The sequence below is a fragment of the Protopterus annectens genome, chromosome 6.part0 (genome assembly GCF_019279795.1).
Source record: "Protopterus annectens isolate FY-2018-M chromosome 6.part0, PAN1.0, whole genome shotgun sequence".
NCBI classification, from domain to species: domain Eukaryota; kingdom Metazoa; phylum Chordata; order Ceratodontiformes; family Protopteridae; genus Protopterus; species Protopterus annectens.
In genome coordinates this window covers 768948170-768973650 of record NC_056737.1, presented here as the reverse complement: position 1 = coordinate 768973650, position 25481 = coordinate 768948170, and the positions used below count along the sequence as shown (strand labels likewise).

The following is a 25481-nucleotide window of genomic DNA, read 5'->3' as shown; positions in this document are numbered from 1 at the left end:
GTATCAAAAGCTTTGCATTTTTCTGGGATTGTTGCTAATGGGGGGAGAATAGCGATAGGTCGATAGAGAAGTCAGTAGAGGGACCCCCTTTGTGGAGTGGGATTATATGTGATATTTTTCAGAGTAGAGGGACATACTGTTCAGTAAAAGAGCAATTGGTTAAAATAGAATTGGATAGGGGACTGTGGCAGCAGCTATTCTCAGAAATTCATTTGTGAGGTGATCGGCAGCGAAAGAGCTGGGTTTTACTTAATCAGGGTAAATAAACCCTATTTTTGTTCGTGTTCAAACAAGATTTAAGGCATTAGAATCCTTTTTTCCATAATATTTCTACCTCTCTTTTTTTGTTTTAAAGGAAGATTGAGCTAAGGTTGTTTATTTAAGATTCCAGAACTGATTATAACTTGAATCCATTTTAGTGCCTTAAAGACGCACTACTTATTTCTGGTGTTTAGTGTTCCCCACCCTCTGATCCCCATTCTGTTTAACTGCTGGTCAGGCTTGCTTTTTGAGAGTTATAACTGGTGTCTAGTGTAGCTTTCTTTGGCAGACTGTAGTTTCTTGTTGTGGGTTTGTCCCACACCTCTACAGTTTAACATGACAGTCATCGGTATACTGAGAAAGTGAATATGTTTTAAAAAGTACATACTGTATACAGAAAGTCTTGGAATTGGATAATTGAAAGTTTTGTATGTCTTAAGCAAGCCATACATTGATTCTGGCATGTCATTGCCCTGCCCTGTTGGCACTTGCCACTCCATACTTCTCATAGCTACTGATCTCCATTATGGTGTCTGTTTTTTTTTTTTTTTTAGTGCACTAAGCTGGCTTGCTCGTAATCTAATTTTTTTATTCTGTAGTGTAAAATGAAGCTTTCCCCCCATGGCCACCCATCTAAAAAGGCTTTTTAATAGGTCAGTAGGAATTGACGACTTAATATAATGAAATACATTTCTTTCACCTTTGCTGTAATTTGTGTTTTGACATTGTTGAGTACTTTGTGTTGAAAAGGCACTGTGCAGTTAAAATTTTGATTTCTTACCAGCCCTGTAGGCAGAGATCCAAATAGTCCATGTTTGATTAAGAACATTTGTACTGGAGGAGGCAGTCTGAGGAAGATAGGGAGTGTATGGATGTTGCTGGCTCGCACATCATTAAGGAGGAGGAGATAGTAGGTCTGGCTCACAACTTGGGTGACATCTTGCAGGAGCTGTTAAGTGTTGCAGCTGTGGAGAACAGCCTGCTGAGCACATGCTGCCCTAGCATGTAGCCAAAGCAAAGTATAAGTGCCCTCTGTAAGCATTCTGCACTGTGTATGCAGTTCAGTTAATTCAGATTTTTTTTTTTGTAAGGGGCCCCGCGGTGGTGGTGCTGCGGTAGCGTTGTCGCCCCACAGTAAGACGCTGTTCGATTCTCAGCTAGAGTGTCTTCTGCGTGGAGACATTATGCAGAATCCTAGAGGAGAGGACTTTGTATCTGGAGTAGACTCCATTTGCAGATAAAGCAGTGTAGTACACTATTTTCCTTCAAATATGACTTTGATAATTGGATAGGTAGTCATAAATTCACCCTTTGAGCTGGGAGATGCAGTAATTGTTGTCATCATCATTATCACACAGAGGTAAAAAGATGTCACTGTGGTAGTTGCACCAAAGTAGTGTTTGTATTTGTTTATGTAACTCAGATCTTACATTCATTTTAAAGCTATAATATTTATTGTATAGTTAGCATTTTATGTATTACATATTGATTGCTAGTTCTTTTAACGCAAGACTTTGTGTATGTGTCTCTAAAAGTTTGGTTTTCTGTATGTCAGATTATTTTTATGATTTGGCTGAATAAACTGCATGTAGTTTTTTTTTTTTTGTGGGGTGGGGGGGTCTTTTGTTTAATCTTTTTTTTGCACTGTCTTGGTATGTTCATGTTTTGGCGGGTATAGCACACTTAATTTGTCTTTGTTTCTGTACAGATGTGTGTAAATTCTTTCCGGGGATATAAACTTGGTGCTTGCCATTTGAGGGATAGTCATCTGCTCGATGTAGGTTCTTGAGTAATTCATCAAGTTTGGTAGCACCATTTACATCAAAGTTAAGCTCCATTTCTGTAGGATAACTTCTATTCCTGCCTGGTTTGTAGTTATTGGTGTCTGTTTTGTGTTCTTGATTTGTTTATGTAAAAGTAACTGTAACTGTTAGTGTGTCAAGCCAGAGAATACTTGTAGATTTTGCTATGTCTGTAGTTTCTTCGGTTATATTTTGCTATTTTTATTACTTGCAATGTTATATTTAAATATAATTTTTGATGATGACCGAGTACTGTTTAGTGTTTTCTTTTATTTTAATTGTGTGTTTGTATGTATGTATGTATGTATATGTATGTAGATATATATAAAACTGCAAGGAAGACCCAACCAAGCTGGAATCTTCACTATGTAATACCTTAGAACTCCTGTAGCAGAGGCCCGTAGGATGTATGTAGATGACCCACTAAGGATATAACAGTGTTTCCGCTACATGCTTCTGAGTGCCTGTGACTTTTTCCTTTTTAAGTCTTTATGGCTACATTCAGGCCAGTAAAGCCAAATTATTTTATCAACTATACTGCGTAAGTGGATTGTTTGGTTGTACATTAAAAAAGCAGAGATTTATAGACTGTAAGTATAATTTTTAAAATTGTTTGCTTGCTTTTTGTTTAGCATTACTTTCTCTGTTGCTTCTTTCCATGCAGTATGTGGATTGGAAAACAGCTGTTGCTCCAATTCTACTGACTGTATAAAAAGACTGTTAGAAATTATGTGCTTTATCTGTACTTGCCTTTTCTGCTGTTTTTAGGAATTTTTGTGTTGATGTTACTTGGTGACACTGGGTCATTTTTCATTTCTTTCTTTTTTTCTTTTTGTTTTAATGATGTACTTGCTGTACTGTTTTGGGTAATGCTTAGTTTACAGTGGTCTAGTTAGTGGCCCAAAGCAGAAGGAGAAGATTCTATTGCATTTCCTCAAAGTATTTTGGAGAAAACACAATCTGCCAGAATTATTTCACCAAAAGATTGTAAGGGAGGAATACTGTACTGAAGTAGAAGATAGAAAATGCAAGTACTAAAACTGTTAATCCTAATGTGATTTAGGTGAATGGGATTAAGCATTCTTCCTGACACATCCATACCCAATGTGCTTATTAATTTTTACGTCTACATTGCAACATCTTTGAGAAAGGATGGCACAAGACCTTGCTGTTAACACGCTTGCTGTGCCTCAAGATGATGTGACTTCAAATTGAGAATAAATAAGTAGAAAGGGTTTGAGGAGCACATCACTGATGTTGGGGTACAGCCTCCCCCATGTAGCTATGTATGTGTAATGCAATTCTGGAGTCATTGTTTATGTTAGTACTGATCGTGTAGGCCACAGTAGTCAGTAGATGCATATTGCTTTGTTTTTCTTTACAGTATGTTTTATTTCAGTGTGTGATACTGAGCTTCTCCTTTTCTGCTTCCCACACATTTACTTTTTTCTAGCTTGATTTGCTTTCCCATGTTTCAAACACGTTGTCTTTCTGGAGCTTATTTTGAAAACTTTGCAGATATGTTGGTGGTAATGTATTCTATTTAACTGAAAGTTATAATGAAATCCAGAAAAAAAATCATCGTTCCATTAAGTGCGTTAGGATTACCATTCAAAAAATGATATTTTTTTATTAATTGCGTTTGGAATGCAGAAGAAAACTTTTTTTTTGGGGGTGACTTACCAGTATTTGGCACCAAAAGTAGAGTAAACTAACACAAAACAAAATGACCCTTTAAACACTTAGATCACTACACAGAAGAGTCATGCATTGCAATATCATAAACCTTTTTTTTTGTAGTTCAGAGAATTTCTTGGTACATACAACAAGCTAACAGAAACCTGCTTTTTGGACTGTGTGAAGGACTTCACAACTAGGGATGTGAAACCAGAAGAGGTAGGTAGCACCAGAATGATACCTTTTTGTATGTTGTATGTGCATGTCTTTGTTCATTCATTGAAACTAGAAGGATATTCATTATATTTTTGTGTGGCTTACCTGGATATAACTGCACATTGTTACAACTGTATGAAAATGATGCCGCTGCAATCTCCACCATTTTTCCTACTTAGTAAGGGATGTTGGATTATATAGACTACTTAGTAAGAAAGATGATAAGCTTGAAAGAAGATTGGGTAGATATAGTGAAAAAATATTTTGTGCTACATAGAAGCACGTAAAAGTCTATATAGAAAATTAAATTAGACAGTTAAGTCATTCATAAGAAAGGATATTAACCTAAAATTGGGTTAGGTGATGTTGTCTTGCATAGCATGGCTTATATTTACAGAGAATTGTATTAAGCATTGCATGGTCATTTCACTTTGAAAGTAGAAGTTAACTACTGAAACGTATTTAAAATTTATTTTCAGAAATGCATGTTTATATTTTTAGGCTAGGAATGTATAAAACGTTTAAGAATGTCAAGTGTATTTTCATTGTTTTGTAGATTTTTTTTTTTGACTTGACAAATGTTTGTTGATATATTGTTGAAAATTACGTACGTCATTTTATCTGATTTTTTATTCTTTCAGTGAGTAGGGATCATGTGATAGCAATATGAGTATGTCTACAAATGAGACACTGACAGATGCAGAGTCCCATGAAAGGCCTCATGTGGTCTGGAGATAGAAAAAATATGCCGGGTGCTAAAAGAATAGTTTGAAAAACAAGTAGGTAGGCTGGCCTGTGGAGCATTTTAGCTACAGTAATCTAAAGAAATACAAGCATAACATTTAACTTTACTGTTTTACTGTATGGTGCTTTGTCTGTTAAGTATTTTTTTAATGTGTTTTCTGTCCCTTGTGCCTATCAACTATCTGGGCACTACCTCTACCTCTTATTCATTACCCATCACTGTGGAAAGAATATTCATCATACTGCCATCATGGATGCAGCCACAGGGGGTATTTTCTGGGCCTAACCCCTCTGTCAGTGGTTGAAGTGAAGGCCTGCTATGCCTTCCCCGGCAGGGCTGTGTATTCTTGTTCTCATCCCATGAATGCTGCCAAGCAAAAAAGGCTTGACAAGCCCAATCAGTCGTCCCTAACCAAATACTGTTCCATTCTGTGCACCTCTGTCTGCAGTAAGTGTCAGCATTTCTGGGTTCTGGCTTGCTCAGCTTCTACCAGGATGGGCGAGCTGATATTGGGCCCTGTTTCCCACTGTTCCTCACACAGGTTCTCCAGTGCCTGAACCACTGATTTAATCTAGGTCCATCTGCTTCATATTCGAGGCTTCATCTCTGTGCATCACAGAGATGGGCTGTTAAAGTGTTAATAAAGACAGCAGTTGAATTACAGTACTTGATCAATAAAAAGTTATTACAGTTAACTGACCAATTCAAACAGGTACGGTGACAGGCAGGTATATTAGCAGTAGAATAAAGCAGGCACGTATTAAGCCTTCTTAAGGTACACTTTTTTTAGCAGGATTGTCACTGGCAAATCATGTTTTCAAAACTAGGCCACCTGATTTGGCAGACTTGTCAGTACAGCACACTGTAAAAGTTATGTGTGCCTTAGAATAAGTAAAAAGGTAAAGAGTTCAGACAGAATTGCAGTTGCCTAGTACTAATTTCATGGAGTGCTCTTAGAGCATGTTTTAAAAAAGTCATCCGTTTCTTTATTGCAAGATCTACAGGGGTGTTTTTCCTTCCATGAGAGCCATGTTTGGAAAAAGCAGTGTCTGTTGTATTCAGATCATGAAGAGTTCAGTGGGTTAATCTCATCATCTCTAAGACCCACGTGGTTTTGAAAAAAAAGAATGTGCAGTCTCTAAGAGTTGGGGCTAGTGGTTGCAGTGTAGAAGTTTGAGACATAGTTGAGGAGAAAACATGTCTTTTCAGATCTGGAAAATCAACTTTTTTAGGGAGAGACAGTGACCTTAGGCATAGGCCAACTAGGCGGCCGCCTAGGGCACCAGTCTAGCAGGGGAACTTTTCCAGTATTTATTTGGTGTAGGTAGACCAGGATGGGGGCACCAGGTAATGTGGTGGGAGATGCCATGGAACCCCTTTGCCTAGGGCACCAGTTGACATAGGGCCGCTCCTGTATGGCAAGAAAATAGGGTGAAACCTGCACGTTATTTAATTGGCTTGTATGTGTGTGGTATTAGCTGCAAAGCTTGTAGTAAAAAAGAATCTTGGTTATTTTTTTTAACTTTTCTTTTTTTTTCTTTCATCACTTTCATTTTTTTTTTTTTTTTTTTTTTTTTTAAGTACAGTGGATATAAAAAGTTTACAAATCCCTGTTAAAATGCAAGGTTTTTGTGATATAAAAAAACTGAGACCACAGTAAATCATTTCAAAACGTTTCCCACCTTTAATGTGACCTATAACCTGTACAATTCAATTGAAAAACAAGCAAATCTGTTAGGGGAAAAAATATAAAAAATAAATGTACAGTACTCCGGTTGCATAAGTGTGCACATCCTTAAACTAATAGTTTGTTAAAGCACCTTTTGATTAAATTACAGCATTCAGTCTTCTTGGGTAGGAGTCTATCAGCATGGCACATCTTGACTTGGCAATATTTGCCCACTCTTCATAGGTAGGTACTAGGCTATCGGCCCCGGGGCCTATACAAGCCCAGTCAAAAAGGTACCCTGGCTTTTGCCACCCAAGAAAATAATTTTCCTATGCCACTGTCGAGCAGAGCCACAGAGGTGATCCCCGGGGTGAATTTCCTATTTCTTTGCAAAAGCACTCCAAATCTGTCAGATTGCAAGAGCATCTCTTGTACACAGTCCTCTTTGGGTCACCCCACAGATTTTCTATTTGATTCAGGTCTGGGCTCTGGCTGGGCCATTCAAAAACTTTAAGTTTATTCTTGTGAAGCCATTCTTTTGTTGATTTGGATGTATGCTTGGGGCCATTGTCATGTTGAAAGGTGAAATCCCTCATCATCTTCAGCTTTCTAGCAGATGCCTGAAGGTTTTGGGACAAAAGTGATTGGTATTTGGAACCATACCTCTCAACCTCCAGATCAGAGAATCAGGGACAAAGGGCCTTAAAATCAGGGACACCTCATTAACATAAGATCTGAAGTAGTTAACTTCATTTGGTCTGCAACCTGTGAGATAAGGAACTGATCTCGGATCCGATCCGGCAACTTTACAAAGCTTAGATCCGAGCTCCTAGCTCCTCCCCTTACTCATAATCCCCTGCCAACCCTGACTGACCTCAGATCTAGTTTGGCGCGCTTCTGAACAGCAGCTAGATTGCGAGCTCCTGGTCTTTGGTCAGACAAGTCCTTGTTTCATAATTTTCTCCCTTAAACTTGTGTGAGTGTTTTGTGTTGGTTAGGTTCCCTTTTGTTAAAACCCTATTTTTAGATAACCTTTCTAAATTTTAGTCAAATTTTTCTCCTCCCCACCCCTCGCTGGTCGTAGTCTGTGTGTGTGTGTCTTAGTGTGTTTGGGGCCTACTGAGTGAGTTTTTCTTTTTAGTTTAATATGTCTGAGGCCCCAAAACTGATATTTTCTAAGTGCACCGAGTGTGGCCATAAGCTCTCCCCAGCGGATGACCACACTCGGTGTGTCTGGTGCCTTAGGGTTGAACACCTCTCCTCTGGGTGTTCTATCTGCGTGGCGTTCAACCCCAGGGCACTGAAGGACCAGAGGTCGAAGCTGATCCTAGCGGGACTCTTGCCCCCGGATTCGGCTTCGACCTCCGGTGCATCTGTGGCCTCCTCCCAGGCTTCGGTGGTGGCCACTCCTGCCTCTCTCCCCCCGGCCGGGACTCAATCTCCTGCTTCTGCGCCGTAGGAGAGGGAGACCAGGAAAGAAAAAAGGAGGGAGAAGCACCACAAGCGCCAGGCTGAGGCCTCCGCTTCGGCCCTTCCGGCTAAGCGGGCTTCTCCCTTCAGGGCTTCTAGGTCTCCTCCTTCTCGACACCGGTCTCCATGCTTCTCACCGGGACCCGAGGTGGAGAACACCCGATCTCCATCGAGGTCATTGAGGTGGCACTCCCGGCCAGCCTTGGTGGCCTCGTCGAGATCCACCCGTAGCCTTTCAGATGCAGATTTGGACCGGATGATGCAAAGGTTCATCCAGGTCCAGCTGCAGATGGGAGTGCTCCTGCCCCCCCCCCTCCAGGGGGGAGCTCAACACCCTTCTTTGCCCCGATAGCTCCTTCGGAGCGCTCGGAGCCAGGGGTGGGTCGGCGCCGACAGTATCGGGTACTTCGGCTCCAACTCTTCTTTCAAGTCTATCGGGTCCTTCCTTGTCTGATCCGAGCTCTCGGAGCCATGGTCTGAGCTTCGGATCCAAGGGGGTCAATGTGCCTTCGGCTCCGTCCAGGTCGGAGCACACTGGTCCTTCGGATCCGATGCTCTCAGCACCGGTTCTGATCCATCCATCGGATCCGAGTGAGGGTCTGCTCTCGGATCCCAGAGAGCGCGGCTCCCCCTCGGCCTTCGATGTGGTGGAGAGGGCTCTGTTGAGTGCATCCAGGCCCCCGGTCCTTGCTTTGGTTCCATCCCGCACTCCCTCTCGGCTTGGTCAGGCTTCCATCACCCAGCCACAGGGACAGCCTGCTTTGACGTCTCAGGTCATTCCCCTGGAACAAGACGTGGCTGGTGAGACGTCCTCGGACAGCCCCCCCGAGGATGTTCCTCACAAGCAAAAGTGCAAGAGGAGGCACGTGGACTCGCCCGAGTCCTTGACAGAAGACACGGATTTGGATGAGGGGGAAGGCTCCCCATGGTCACCCCCCAAGGATGTCTCCTTTGGAGACATCATGGAAATGCTTAGGATAAGGTGGGGGTAGTCCGCCCCCAAGGCTTCCTCGGACGAATCCTTGTTCCTGGAGGTGTTCGAAGCAGGCCCATCTACCTCTTGGGTGTCCCCTCCGGCCAACCCCTTAGTGGACCTTATTACCACTAGGGCATGGAAGTAGCCGGACACTGTGGAGCCAGTCCCCAAATGTCCAGACAGAATTCTAAGCCCCCCCCCCACCGAGAAGTCCCATTGGAGCAAGGGACCCCCCCGTAGATGTCATGTTGGTGGCGGCAGCCACCAAGAGGGAGTTAGCCCAAGAGAGTCCCTTGGTCCATCCCCCGAGCAAGGAGTCTCGCTCGATGGACCGTCTAGGGAAGCGGGTCTTTAGTTTAGCGACCTTCGCTGTAAGGTCCCTGAACTACATGGCACATGTGATACAGCTGCAGCGAGACCTTATTAAAGAGTACGCTGCATCGCCCCCGGAGTCTATGTCGGCGGAGGACAAACAGTTGTACTCCACTCGCATGGCCACTCTTAGGTCTATATCCAACACCTCTATGTGGCTTGTATCCCACACTACAGAGGGAGCCGCTAGAGCCAGCGGAGCGGGCCTAGTTATGCGGCGTCAGGCCTGGCTCCGACATTGTGATTTCGCGGAACCCTTCAAGGCGTCGTTTGCGAATGCCCCCTTGGATGGTTCTTCCCTATTTGGCAAGACAGTTCGCGAGACTTTAGTCCAGAGCGAAAAGGACGGGAAGCCGTTGTCTGCCGTCGGAGTCCGCTTCTCTGCTCCCCAGAGGTCCTTCTCCAGGAACCAAAAGGGACAGAAGAAGATGTGGTTCTGAAAGTCGCAACAGTCCCAGTCCGTTCCAGGCTCCCAGTCCTTCTGCGGCAGAGGAGGACAGGGTGGACGCCGCCCTAGAGGCAGAGGGGGCCCGAATAATTTTGGGTCCAGAGAAACCTTCTCTGATCGGCCCACGCAGCAACCCTGAGGGGTTGCCCGACTGCTCCACTCTGGAGGCAGTCGGGGGGGGGGTGCTTCTCGAGGCACCTGGCAGCTTGGAAGTTCATTACAACAGACCACTGGGTGCTTCGTATCATATCCAGAGGATACAGAACACCTCCCCAATGTGCCACCCAATCAGAGGGAGGCTGCAGCTGCAGAAATTCGGCAGATTTTAGAAAAATGAGCTATCCAGCGCGTCCCCCCAGGCCAGTCTGGATCGGGTTACTACTCCAGGTTCTTTTTGGTGCCAAAAAAGATGGGGGACCTAAGGCCCATCCTCGATCTTTCCCTACTAAATCTGTCAGTAACCAAAGAAAAGTTCCGGATGGTCACTCTTCAATCTATTCTCCCCCTCTTTCGGGAGAATGACTGGATGTGCTCGATAGACCTCAAGGACGCGTACTACCACATATTGATGGACGTACGATCCAGGAGGTTTCTCCACTTCCGGCTGGGAGCCAGTCATTATCAATTCAGGGTCCTTCCCTTTGGTCTCACCTCAGCCCCCAGGGTGTTCACCAAGGTATTAGCAGTGATAGCGGCCCACCTGAGACTCCAGTGAATGCAGGTTTTCCCGTACCTGTACGACTGGCTATGCTTAGCCAGGGACTGCTTCCTCAACCTTGCTCCACACCTAGGGATCACTGTAAACTCAGACAAGTCCTCTCACCCTGACTCAGGTGATAGATTTTATCGGGGCCAGACTGGACACCAACAGGCAACTAGTCTTCCTAACTCCCGACCAGTTGCACACACTGAGGGCACATGTGCGGGCCATCTTTTAATCTTCGAAACCTCCTGCGGGATTGGTTCTGAGGGCCCTGGGATCCATGGCAGCCACAATAAACCTTCTTCCCATGGGGCGTCTGAACATGAGGATTTTACAGTGGACTCTGCAAGTCCAGTGGTCCCTTCATCAGTACCCCTTGAGTCACCCCATTTCTCTCAGCAGGGCCTGCAAGAGGGCTCTCGTTTGGTGGCTTCAATCGCCGGACCTCCAGGCAGGACGCCCATTTGCCACAGCCCCCCCTCTCTCGCCACGGTGACCACAGACGCCTCTCGTCTTGGGGGGGGGGCATTATTCAGGCAGGACGGTCCAAGGCACGTGGAACGATTCAGAGACCTTATTGCACATAAATGTTCTAGAGATGAGGGCAGTGCTGTTGTAGTTGCAAGCACTTCACAGCCTTCTGCCTGCAGGAACAATTGCGATCCAGACAGACAGTATGTCTGTGGTATGGTATATCAACAAACAAGGGGGAACCAGGTCTTACCAACTCTGTCGAGAAGCCATGAGAGTGTGGGAATGGGCGATCTCCACCAACCGCTTTCTCATTGCAACGCACATTCTGGGACGGACCAACATCCTGGCGGACAGACTGAGTCGCACCATCCTTTCACCTTACGAGTGGTCCCTCAATCCTCAAGTAGCGAGTCAAATTTTTGCCGTTTGGGGGCAGCCCTGTTGCGATCTCTTCGCATCTCCCTCAAACACGAAATGTAACAATTACTTCGCTCTCATTCCCCCTGCCGGGGAAGCCCCGAGGGATGCCTTGGTGCATACTTGGCCACCCGGTCTTCTCTATGCCTACCCTCCTCTTCCCCTCTTGCTGAAACTCCTTCAGAAAGCCAGTCGGTTGGGAAGCAGGATGATCCTCATTGCCCCATTCTGGCCTCGCCAAGCTTGTTTCCCTTACCTCTGGTCTCATCGAGCGAATCCGCCCTGGATTCTAGATCCCCTCCCGGATCTAATTTCCCACCCCCTGGGGCTCCCACTTCCCGACCTGGTCAGCCTCAAGCTTACGGCTTGGCTGCTCCAGTTCCACTTGTGGCTAGGACTCCCGGTATCTCATCTCCAGTTAAAACTATCCTAGTAGCAGCGCACAAGCCCTCTACTAGGCAGATCTATGGTAGTAAATAGAAGCGTTTCTCTATCTGGGAGGAACGCCATAATTTGGATCCTTTTACAGACCCCTTGCCTGCGGTGCTGGATTTTCTTTCAGGACTTTTTAATGACGGAGCTAGCTGTTCTACGGTTAAGGTTCAGTTAGCAGCTATCTCTCATTATCATGTAGGTACTGAAATGGGTCCTTTGATTACTACAAAAATGTGCAAAACGTTCCTAAAGGGCACCTTTCTACTTAGGCCTCCAATAAAGGAAGCAGTACCTCCATGGGATTTGACCTTGGTATTACAAGGCTTGACGGCCCCTCCCTTCAAACCTGCGGCTTCAGTAGACTTCAAATATTTGTCTTGGAAAACAGCCTTTCTAGTGGCTATTACTTCAGCCAGGAGAGCATCTGAATTACAAGCTCTTTCTGTGAAACCCCCATACTTAGCTTTTCACAAGGATAGGGTTTACCTCAGGACCAATCCCTCCTTCCTCCCGAAGGTAGTTTCTGAATCTAATATTAACCAATCTATCAATGTGCCGGTCTTCTTTCCTAACTACCAGAACAAAGGGGAGTACAGATTACATTCTTTGGACGTATATAGACAACTTAGATTTTACATTCATAGGACATCTGGTCATAGACAATCTGACCAGCTGTTCGTCTCCTTTGCCAAATTTAATCTAGGTAAACCAGTTTCCTTATCGAAATGGATTTCACAGTGTATCATCACGGCTTATCAAAATTCCGTCAGGCCCGCACCTCAAGGAGTTCGTGCCCACTCAACTCGGGCTATGGCTACATCTGCCGCCTTTAAATCCAGGGTTTCCTTGGATGATATCTGTTCAGCAGCCACTTGGGCCTCATCTCATACCTTCATCAATCATTGTAAATTGGACATTATCTCCAGAGGGAGAACTTCTTTTGGCTCCGCAGTGCTCCGGAATATCCTTCCATGAAGGCCGCCCAAGGTTTAGGTAGCTGGGCACTCTGTCCCACAGGTTGCAGACCAAATGAAGTTAACTACTTCAGATTAAGAAGTTATGTACTCACCATAACGTTCCATCTGAGTAGGTAAACTTCATTTGTGTGCAACCACCCCCCCCCCCCCGACCTTCAGATGTGTTTCATGACATATAGTGATGTACCTTTCCGATAACGTAGTTAGTTATCTACTATAGTGGTTGCGGGCAAACTTGATCTGAGGTCAGTCAGGGTTGGCAGGGGATTATGGGTAAGGAGAGGAGCTAGGAGCTCGGATCTAAGCTTTGTAAAGTTGCCGGCTCGGATCCGAGATCGGATCTGTATCCCACAGGTTGCAGACAAATGAAGTTTACCTACTCAGATGGAACGTTATGGTGAGTACATAACTTCTTAATATGCATATTTAAATAAGTGCATTAATGGACATGCCCACCATTCATTCAATTACACAAAGACAGGGCATCATTTTAAGCATTTTTTATTAGAGAATTATATACACTGACACGTTAAAATAGAGGATTATTCATATTTTTCATGAAAACTGTATAAAAATTAAAGTCAGACATGTTCAGCCCCCCCCCCCCCCCTCACAAGTACCCTTACAAAACGGTGCTTATATGGAACAGAAGCAATACATGGAATAAGGCAAGTACATTCAGACTACTGATTCAACTTCAGCATCTTGGCAGGCAGAGGTAGTTTCTGCAGCTGATGCCGTGGAGGAATGTTCTTTGTTGTAAGCAGCTGTTGCTTTACTTGCTGCTTCCAGCATGTCCTAAGTATGTTTTACACAGTAGCAGTCATTGTCCTCATTCATCTTTATTGCTAATAAAAGAGTTTAATGTTTTTGGGCCAAGTGACTGTCTGAGCTCAGTTTTTACTGTGCGAACCATGCTGAATGCCAGTTCTGCCTCACTGTTTGAGTGTGGCAAACAGAGAACACTTCTCATTAACTTTTGAAAAGTTGGGAGGTCTTGTGGTGGAGGGCTCCCAAGCACCATTGACCAGTACTTTAAAAAATTAGGTGTGTCACATCCATATGACCAGTCAGTCATCTGATATTCTGAAAACTCATCTATCAGTTTGCATCTCTGCACTCGTGAGCTACAAAAATCGAGACGAGTGCCAATATCTGCTGTCACAGTTGAAGAAAGCTGCAGTTTCATAGCTGGATCCAGTAAATTGCTCATGTTCTGCAGCAGGGTATCTTTTGCAGGGAAATGCTTTTTCATTTTTAATAGCACTGCAGAGTAAAATTGTTTGGCTCTCTTGAGTAGTTTCTGCTACACTGTAATACCCCTGATATCATCCGAATTTTCGTCCAAATATGTTTCGGCATCAGGTCCAATACAAATTTCGCCGTCTTCTAAGATGTTGTCCTGCACTTCAAGAACTGCATCAATACAGCTTAGCCCAAAAACTGCCTTGCAGTTGGTGGTTTCAGTACCCTACTGGCATATGCCTGCAGTACTTTGTGGATCTCTTTATGCAATGTGAGCAATTTGCTTTCCCTGCTTTGCATTAGCATATTGAAGTTATGCAGTGGTTCAATGGCATACTGCAAGAAGAAGAATGCCAGCTTGATGTCATGGCTCTGCTGTCAGCTATTAGATCCACTTTAACAGACCCTGGTTCATATGACGAAGTATGATCTCAGGGCGGGCCACAAGGCAAACATTCTTTTTATGACTTTTGTCAAACTCAGCCATCGAGTGAGGGCATACCTGATAATTTTGAGAGGCTCAGTATCCACAAACAGTGCAAATTCCTTCAGCTTCTGCTGACGCTGTGCACTGATGGAAAAGTGACAATAAATGTCAGATATCAATTCCTCTACAGGTACAGCCATTGCCTTTACACGAGATTTGATACATAAATCTGCAATGTGGCACAAACAGCCCATATTGAAAATATGTGGATTAACCTCTTTTAATCGGTATAGCACCGAGTTCCGTTTGCCAGTCATGGATGCGGCATTGTCTGATGAATAAGCCACCATGTTGGTCACAGGAATGGCAAACTTGCTCAGAGTCTCCATTACACAGTCATAAATGGCTTGGCCAGTTCCACTGATACAAGCAGGCATATCAAGGAATCTTACAAGATTTTTACCAGTGGCATGGTCAAAACAACAACTAAAATCACAAGCAACTTGTCGTTCCCCCATATCTGTACTTTGGTCGAGGTACAAACAGTATGGCACTTTCTGACAAGCTTGTGCAACATTCTGCTGATACTTAGGCCCCATTACATCTCTCAAAATGCAAGCAGCCTTTGTTGGTCCACGGGTCATTTTTTTTGTACCACCTCTGGGATCCATGCAGTACCTCTTCATGGATTTCAGGAAATGATCCCCAGTCGTAAATGGCAAGTTGTGTTCAGCAAGTAGGCCCATAAAGGCTACTTCAGCCTCCAGAACTTTAGCATTGGTTTTCTGAGTGGCAAATATTTCTATCACCTTCCTCCCAGTCAAATGCTTGGTGCTCATCTTGTGCTTCTCAGCATCCATATGCTGCTGCAAATCATTCCTCCCTCCATGTCCGACATTAATATTAGTAGCACAAGTCTTGCAAAATGCATAGCCTGGACCATGCCTACTTTCCATTACCCAGTCAAAGGTGACCTTCCAGCTACTTTGGAATGTGGTCATTCGCTTCTTTTTTTCAAGAGGCAGCATCTTCAGAGAAGAAAAAGGGGGGGGGGTGTAATTAGAAGGCTTCAAGGTAATTCACAGGTGTGCCATGACGCTACGCTTTTACTTACAGTAAACAAAGCTGGTATGATGGCAAACAGTAGTCAAAAAAATTCTTACCCTTCTGAGTTGTTGCGCTATAACAGTGCAAGAAACTTTGCATTGCACCACCTTCCGTTGTGGCTTGTACCATGCTGTTTTGTGATTCAGCCATGCCTTTCCTTCTGAAGAAAATTAATGATTCAGATAAAAGATGAGAATCCGGTCTAGAAACCTCTAAATGTGTGTGCAACTCAGTAAGACTGAGTAATACACAGCACAGCACATACTCATTCCAGTAAGCATTATTGGAAATCAATAATGCATCCAGGAGAAAATATTCAAAATAACTCAGTGCATCCAAGAAAAAAATTATTGCAAATAATTCATAATATATCCAGGAAAATGTCATTATTGCAAATGACTATGGATCTAAGGAAAAAAGACATTACTGCACATAATTCAAAATGCACCCAGGATAATAAAATGCATCCAAGGAAAAATTTATTGCAAATAATTCATAACGTATCCAGGCAAATGTTAGGTAATTGTTGCAAATGATTCATAACATGTCTAAGAAAATCCTTACTGCAAATGACTCATAAGAGACCCAAGAGAAAGGTCATTACTGCAAATGTTTCATAACATTTCCAAGAGAAAGCTCATGATTGCAAGTGATTCATAACATGTGTAAGAAAATGCTTATTGCAATTGATTCATAAGAGGCCAAAGAGAAAGCTCATTATTGCAAATTATTCGAAATGCACACAGGAAGTGGAGACAAGGAGCATGTTATAAAACTGAAATCATGGATACGATTCTGCGGAGCATCAACCTAGTTCTTATTACCAGAAATTAGGGCCCTCCTGTGAATCAACTCAGAACCTATATTACTGTGCCAGTTCCGCCAGCAACTGTGTCCATACTTCAACTGCCCAGAAGTTCGTAGAATTTCCAAATGTTTACCCCATACCTTTGGTCTGTTCCTCTTAAAAGTTGTGGTTTGCATGACTTTTGTGGCTAATCAGTGAGGACTGAATTCACTAAATAATGACAACCATTTCAGTTTCATATTCTAGCAACTTTATAATTTCATAAGAGCAATACTTAAAATTTGTCACACACCGCCATTATTTTTGGATTTGACCAGATGTTTTCAATATGAAATAACTTTTAGAAGTAATAAATAACCTTGCTAGAGAAGTCACAGGAGTATATCATGTTAATAGTACATGACAAACAGTCCCAAAGCTTATTTTGTTTACTTTATCCAGTTGGTGGCCACAGCCCCACTGTCAGCAGAGTTTAAACTATAGAGACAGTAACCAGAGGTTGATCAAGAGTTTTTCAACAAGTCCATCATGACACTAGCAAATTAGTAATCCATAAGATGCAATATTTTTTTGGAAACAAGGTAAGCAAGTCACCTGAAAAAATGTCAGAGAAAGGGCACGATTCATCACTGGTAAAGCATTATCATTCAATGTAGTTATCCTTACAGTAAACTATTCATATTTTCTGACTTCCACAACCACCACAAAAATGTGACTAAGCATAGTTAAAAATAAACAAAAATAAAACAAAACATTTGAAAAGTAAAGAAAAATAAAACATAGATGTCAAAAGACTAAATCCAGAATAAAGCTCAAAACACTGAAGTGCAGGAGGAGGGAAACAAACAGCGCCGGATATCACTACCAGAAGTCAGAAACAACAATGCTTTTAGTGAGCAGCCTGTGATTAAAAATAAAACACATTAGAACCCTAATTAGTTTACATTCTGTTGGCCACAACTGTTTATAAACACTTGGTTCTCAACCAATCACTAATGCAAAAGTGTGTTTTAGTAGTATAAAATGTGGTTGTCCCCAGAATGAATACATACAATCAGAGTGGAATTCTTAAGTTACAACATAATACAAAAAAAGCTTAATATAATAGATTAAACTTGCAAATGGATAAAATAAAATGAATCTAGCTGATAATAGTGATATGGTGCAGTGATCCTTTTACTTGAAAGACAGCATAACCCTTTTAAGTAAAATATTTTACATCTTACAGTAGAGTATTAAATAATAAGCTGACAAACTAGGAGCCCAAATCTAAAGGCAGACAACTTTAGTCCAGTTAGTCGAAAATAGATGAACCACATAGATTATGAAACAAATCTCTCTTCATTAGTACTAAATCTAAAGTCTTCCAGTCACTAGGCATTTTTATCACAGGAGATAAGTACAGCAGCTTTGAAATGTTATCTAACAAATATAAGCCCCCTTATAATTTATTTGAGAGAATGTACTTTAAAATTTGTAGTCTGCTTAAATGGAACCCAGCAGAAGATTGTCAAAGTTTACCTGAGTTATTTTATTCGGTTAGAGGGAAATGTTAGGGAACTTGGTGGATAAAGTAGTCAAGGACCAGCAATGACTTGGTTGGGTATAATTTCAGTTCCTTATGGTAATTTTGAAATCAGCAAGCAATATTGTCTGATATATGGTTCATTCAGTGTAGTTAATAGTTGTCAAAGTGGAAGACAAGTATACATAAAGGTATTATTCATGTCCTATGTGTCCATTATATCATGAGATTGAACTTGTTTCTACAGTGCAGTAGTTAACTTCATGGTAGACTTTTAGGACCATTGTCATCTGTCTAATTAAAGGGTGTGTTTCAGTTTATTTATTTCTAAGTTTTCCTGCCACTTGGGTCATGAAGCTCCCACTAGCATTTTTCTATTTATGTCTTACATTATTTTGGAAAGGAATTTGCCTCAGTCTGCACAGCACAGCATATGCTAGAATGTTCAGTACTCACCATGGCCTGTCAGATGTCATAGCAGCATGTTCGCGTGCATACACACACACACACACACACACACACACACGCGCGCGCAACCTTTGAGGAGAACAGTTGCATGCATTTGTTACTTGCTTTTCCCTTTCTCTTTTCAATACATCTTAACAATACAGGACAGATGAGAGTAGACAGGCATCAAAAATGTGACACAAAGATACTGTTGGAAGAATGGCATTCATCAGTAGTAACCTGAACTACCTGATAAATTCTAAGGAAGAATATTCAAATGATTATAGAGAGCTCTCATCTTCCTCCCTCCCATTTGCGATATACCATCGTTACATTGTGCAGGTGCACCTGGGGGTATTTCACACACCATTTACAGAAATTATTTTTACTCCTATTGCCTCATAATATCCAAAATGCTTCAGGGGATCTTTTCAAGGAGGAATGTGAACACTGTATTTTAAAATAAATGACCGCTCCCTTTATTACAAGTTCCCATTCAACCACTCACACAGAAATATGAATTTCTCCATTGGCTTTCACAACATAGAAGTGCATTCTCTGTATATTTGTAGTGCTACATATTTACATTTTTTCTTATCTAATACTCATCAACATTAGACAGCACTGTTCTCTCACTGTACCGTAACTGGAATTCAGTTTGAAATCATCCTGGCATAGTCTGCATCTCTAAACAAGGCTTAGGCTCATTGGAATTGCCTTGTTGCTGTCAACTTTCAATTTGGCAGCACAAGAACTGAACTGACTATTAAATTCAAAAGACTATTTCACAGCTCAGAAGAAACTTGTAGCAGACTAAGTATGTATTTATAATAAGTAATACACACGATATCTGAGTACAAGGCAAACCTGCTGATGACAAAATAAATAATAAGTAATGCATTATATATCAAAGCGCAGATAAACCCATTGTCAGAAGGATATCAAAGCTTTTAATATTTTTGCAAGTAAACTTTGCGTGACTCATATATGACTCTTGTATCTTAGCTATCAGAATATGAAGACACAAACAGAGCCTTTGTTTTAATCTGTTTATATTTTATCTGTCTGCAGCATGATTTTTACTGTTTTGATTTGCTTTTGCTACTTTTTAAATCAGTAAATAGGCATTTGTTAAGAGCCGATAATAAGATTGGCTTTTTTGTAGCTGTGGATACTGGTAGTTAAGTCAGGAGACAAATCATTTGGAACAGAGGAATTGTTAATGACACCTCTTTCTATTATATGCCACACAGATTCAACCATGTACTTAATTTATTGGAAAATACTATTCCTTCAGACTGCATTACTTAATGTGAAATGGTGATACTGAAAATATGAAGTCCAAGAGGTTTAAAGTATCAGCTTGAATGAAAGCTGCATAGGGGGAAGCATTGAAGCTTGCCTATTACAGCAATTTAAATAACTGCAAATAACCCAGGGCAAAAGACTACAAAATAGACCCAGAGAATGAAAAGATGCAAACCTCAAATTCAGCCAACTTAACATTTGACATTTTTTGCAAAAAATTAGTTGAAGACATCTTTTTGTATGAAGAAGAACAGTGATGAGTTAAATACTGCAAAATAGATTGGAAAATACTTACCGGAGAAAGACTAGAAACCACACAGACCTCCTGGGAACAATTCCAAACCCCACAGGCACGAAGAACAGAAACGATCAACCACCGGCACCACGGCAAGGCAAGCTGGAGCTCTAAAATTCCCCCTCCGCTCTGTGTCCCTCTCAAAGTCTCAACTCTCGATCAATCAGATGAATTATTAGCTAGCTCTTCTCTAGGCTGCGCAAGGTAAAATGGCCGCACGATTCCTTCCTTCCTCCTTCAAGTAGCACGCCACACTCACTCAATCCCCAGCGATTGGTAGCCTTCCACCATCCATTGATGCTGCTGATATGCAGACTGAGCGGACCTAATTGAGCCCTCCATCCACCAGGTCCGCTGCAGCCGCATAACTTCCCAACTTCCGCTTCCACATACAGAAACGGTCAAGGCGCATGCTGGCTGGCTGCATGCAAAATAGGTGCAGTAATGCAACGCTCTGATTGGCTGAGATGTCTACAGCCAGAACCGAGCGTGCTTTATGCAGATCTCTGGTGTACTTGCACCCAAACCGGGCACTCGGGGAAAGTAAGCTTATTTAAGCTTAAAACCGGGTGCTCCCGGTTAATTTGGGACGATTGAGAGCTATGTTTGGAACTGTTCATAATTCACTCCACCTTGACTAAACCCCCAGTTCCAGCTGAAGAAAAGCAACCCTAAAGCATGCTACTGTCACCACCATGCTTCAACATGGGGGTGGTGTTCTTTTGGTGATGCAAAGTGTTGTTTTTGCTCCAAACGTACCTTTTGGAATAGTGGCCAAAAAGTTCAACCTTGGTCTCATCAGACCATAACACATTTTCCCACATGCTCTGGGGAGATTTGATGTATTGTTTTGCAAATTTTAGCTGGGCGTGGATGTTTTTCTGTGTAAGAAAAGGCGTCTGTCTTGCAACCCTACTCCATAGTCCAAACATATGGAGAAGACAGGAGATTGTTGTCACATGTAGCTCACAGCCATATTTTCCAGAAATTCCTGCAGCTCCTTCAGTGTTGCTGTAGGTCTCTTGGCATCCTCGCTGACCAGTTTTTGTCTTGTCTTTTCATCAGTTTTGGAGGGACATCTAGTTATTTGCAACATCACTGTTGTCCCATATTTTCTCCACTTTTTGATGACTGTCTTCTTGTTTAATATTTTCCACCATTTAGTACAAACAGGAATAACTTTTATAACCTTCCACTGCATTTGCCTAGTTTTTGTTGTTAAGACTGTTTCATAGTTTAATGTTGTCACATTCTTTTTATCTGTTGAAAACTGTTGTCCCCCAACTTTAGTGGTAAGATTTTTCTTCACCATTGAAAGGGACTTAACTGGCCATAGAGATGATGAGATTAACCCACTGACCTCCTCAGTGCATACAAGAGAAACTGCTTTTTCCAAACATGGCTCTCACTCTAGGAAAAACTCCTCACAGGTCTTCTGTCCGAGGTACCTCCTTTTGGATGAAAGCATAAAGACAGTATTTATTTTCCTAGATCCATTTCCCTGTAGGCTGTGAACACAGTGCCTTCCAAGGGTAAATACATGCCTAGGAACTGACTGTCCCTGGCTTCCTTTTATTTTTTACTTCACGTTCTCTATGGGCATCCAGATCTCAGTCTCAGAATAGATTATTAGACTGAATACTGAAAATCAATGCCCCTTATTGCCACATTTTCTGTTGGACACTATTTTCCTCCATGAGTCATTTTATTAGACAACTGGTTCCCACTTGGGCTTGATCATTAACCTTAGAAGTTTGGAGTTGGAATGGTGAAACCCTTTCAGCCCCCCTTCTTATTGGTTACAATCATGGATCCTTTTTTAATAAATTTTTGTGCAGTACAAATTTGAATTGTGTGCTTCTGAAAAGATATGTACTGTTTTTCAAAACCATGTAATGAAGTCCTGACTCTTAGAATGAAAGTACTCACAGAAGTTGGAGTGGAAGTAAACTTTGGTCTTGTCCTCCGCTGTTGATTTTTATTTGGTGATCAACAGGTAGGTTGTATACAGGAGTTGATGTAGACAAGGTCTGCAGCTGCCCATATAAAATTCAGTTACTATAACAGAATGAAAAGGAAATAAAAAGCAATTTCACAGAGCCAAGGATTATCTTCTACTGAACAAAGTCATAATGGAGGAATGAAAGTATCTGGAACCTTAGTATAGGGCATGCATACATTGCAGAAAATTATTTGACAGCATTTCACACTCCTAGGTTATTGCATAATTCTAGATATATAAACATCACCTCACATTAGTGAATTATATTGCGGTTACTTTGAAGAAGTGGCTAACTACTTTACAGCCAAGCCATGAAAAGGGCCAATTGCTATTTAGGTGTCCGGTGAGGAATCTTCCAGGGTGATTCATCATTGCTGTTTTGCCTTTACCTCAGTGCTTAAAGTGACTAAGCCATGGCTGCAGTTTTAACTGTAAGAAAAAGTTCTGTTGAATGACACACTACTTCCGTTTAGTCAGCAATTTAAAGCTGTATAGCTGTTTGAGATAATGGTTAAGGTTTTCATAAGTTCATAGGTATGTACTATTCTAATGGCCCTGGAGCCTTTACAAGCCTAGCCCATAGGATTAACCTGGCATCATGCCACCTGACCTTTGTTCCCAGTGCCTCTGTCGAGTAATGCCACTGGAATGATCCCTAGGGTGAATTTTCTATTTCCTCTCATAAACACAAGGTACAGGGTTTGAATCGGATTTTAGGTTGTTGTCTAGGCTTAAAATGACCCTTTACCTGTGGACCTATGAATCCAGTAAACAGCTGAAAGTCCAGGTATACAAGTAGGTTTAACAGTAGCATTTGGCCCTGACAAATGTGATAAGGCAAGCGTTATAGCAAGAGAAGTGAAGCATTAAAAAATCACCTGGGGAGCGGTATGTGATATGTAATAACTGGAAAAAAGAGGAACTGTATAAATACCTAGAAGTAGATGAAGAGTGAGCAGCAGAGCATGAACTAGTGTGAATAAAACTTAGGAATATTTTAAAAGACTGAAACTAATGAGGAAAGCTGCTTTATCATATGGGAATAAAGTTCAAGGAGTGTTCTTCTTGCCCTCCTTCCAGTTTACGGCTTTGGCATGCTTATCTGGCAGTAAAACAGTTTAGATTATTTGCATAGGAAAACATGAAAACTGTTTCACACTTGTGAAATGATATATAATAACCAATGTTTGGCAAGATGATATAGTCCACAGTCTGAAGGATGCATGGGCCCTTTCTAAACAAATATGTATATAGTGCTGTTACTGTGGAACTATTTTACATATTTGTCAAAGTGATCAGAGCTAAACAAAATGAAAGCTCTAAACCATGAACAAAACCATTCTAAGATGACACATTTTCTTAGACTGGTAGAAATGTTTTGAAAGAGAGTATCTACTGAAATCAAACCAAAAGTGGGTGAAAAACAACAAGCAGCAGGAAGTGCTAAAAAGGTAAAAAACTAAATATAAAGATTATGAAACAGAAGAAAAGAAAATTGAAAAGCTCTCCAGTATAGAGGCAAGTACAAAGGATTGCTGAACAACACATGTTGATCATGGTTTGATGCATGAATGGAAAAGGAGGGTCAGACTTAAACCAAAAGATTAAAGGCCAGTACTGTAAGCTCATCACGTTGGTTCACAAAAATCTATAGAAAAAGTGTGAGAAAGAGAAAATGTACGTTTTGTACTAACCAGCGAGAAACAGTTTCACAAATCATAGCTTAGAGATTGTATACTGAACGGCGCTATAGTGAGGTCAGGTTATTGCACTGGAAAGTGTACAAACATTAGACTATAAGTAACTGAGAAGGCTTGGAAACTTCTGCAGAAAATGAAGTAATGATCACATGGGATCATCCAGTATATGAACTGTTAAAGTAGAAGCAAGGAAAAACGTACTGTAGTTGAAGAAAATGGCCAAAAGCAGGATTACTCATAATTATTAGGAGATACAACTAGCTACTGTAATGTCCTGTGCACTGAAAGTCACAGCATTATAAGTACAAAACATGGAATTGAAAACTAGACCTATGCGAAATAAGGACACACGAGAGAGGAGCAACTGGGCTAATGAAAAGAAATGACATGCATGTTTAGGTATGCTACCAGTGTGGGTAACTCCCTGTGAGCTACAAAAGGTCTGGACATATTGCAGATGCCGAAAAGAGAACTCTTGACAAACATAAAAGACTAAAGCAAAGCTAATTTCATAATACTTATTTGATTATAGGAATAGGAATGGGTTCCTTTCCTTTCACAGTATTAAACCCTAAAAATTTGAAGAAATTAGAAGACAAGCTAATCAATGTAAAGACATAGAAAATATCACAGTAACAGCGCATATGACTTAATGGCAGATGTTACACAACTCACAGAAAGCAGACCGAAACCTACTAATCAGAGAAACGATGCCAGAAAAGTAATGCACACAGTGAAACAGGGTGAGCCCCCTGCATCCATCACTCCAGATTTAATAATTTTGACACCAGCTTATAAGAAAAGGGAACAATCAGATTTAAGTGAAACTGACCGTCTCCTTCCTGTGAAGGTGCAAACTTCAGGATCCATGTAAGCAGTGAAATTTTTTTAGAACCACATAATTTGCCCCAAAATAATAGAACACTGCCCTCTGAACATGCAGAGTTACTGTCTCTAAATAATACTAAACCTGCTATTCGTATGACTACTTGTTCTACAGTACTGAACAGAGTAGCTGGTACAAGCATGCATGCATTACACTGCAGCTTCATTTCTTTTTATGATCTGGACCTTTGAGGTGTTGAAGTTTGGTTAAGTGTATGATGGATCTGAACTCTCAGTTCAGATTTGGCTTGCTGGGCTTTGCACTAGCTTGTGGCATTGAACTGCTCTTAAACTGGACTGGTTTGTTATAGAACCCATGCAATGTAAGTGTTCACATACCTCAGGACTGGCCTGTTATAAGCCTGTTTAGAGTAGATTCATTTACCTTTGAGCCTACAAGACATAAGGTACATTTTGCTGGTGGTAAAGATGGAAGTGCCCTGCATTTTACCCAGATGTTCTTCATCTCACATTGCTGCAGTCCTAACACTTGGGTAGTCCGCTGTCCTCGGTCGGCCCGAATATCAAAGTATAAGGCTGACGTCGGTCAGGGCGCATTTGACTGGCGTCAGGACGTCAGGGTACAAATGCGCATGACCGACGTCATATCCTCAGTCTTTTTTGCCGCATGGTCCGATGCAGAAGCAGTATTGCAAGTGCCGGTTGGCGTTCTGAGATTTTTCGATTTAGAAGTTTCAGACCGAGTTCAAAGTTGGCTAAGTACCCCGTTGGGGAATATTTTAGTTTTTCTTGCCTCAGTCATTTACGGATGTCAGAAAAAGTTAATAATTGCATTTCTTGTGGGAAACAGATACCGCATAGAGATTATCATACTTTGTGTATTCCTTGCTTAGGGCCTGAGCACGACGTTGTTGGCTGTCGCTCTTGTGCTAGATTTAATAAACGCACTATAAAGAGAAGGTTGGATTGTGCAAGGTTAGTCTTTGGGAAGCGGTGCAACTATAAAATGCCGTCGGATGCTCCGGCGCCCGCTTCTTCGAAGAAGCGCAAGGACAAGGCAGTTAAGCCTAGGCTAGATGAACCGTCTGTACCAGACGCCGGTTCTTTAGAGGTGTCGGTGGAGCCGGTG

The 25481-nt window shown here is 41.9% G+C and overlaps 1 protein-coding gene across 2 annotated transcripts in view; it reads left to right on the top strand.

Annotated features, from left to right (window-relative positions):
- The window catches only part of TIMM9 (translocase of inner mitochondrial membrane 9), a 499680-nt gene that overhangs the window by 377252 nt on the left and 96947 nt on the right, over positions 1-25481 (top strand). For both annotated transcript variants that reach the window (XM_044074448.1, XM_044074449.1), the window contains exon 3: positions 3864-3959. In XM_044074448.1, the coding sequence (XP_043930383.1) occupies positions 3864-3959 (96 nt within the window). The remainder of the gene's footprint in view (positions 1-3863; positions 3960-25481) is intronic.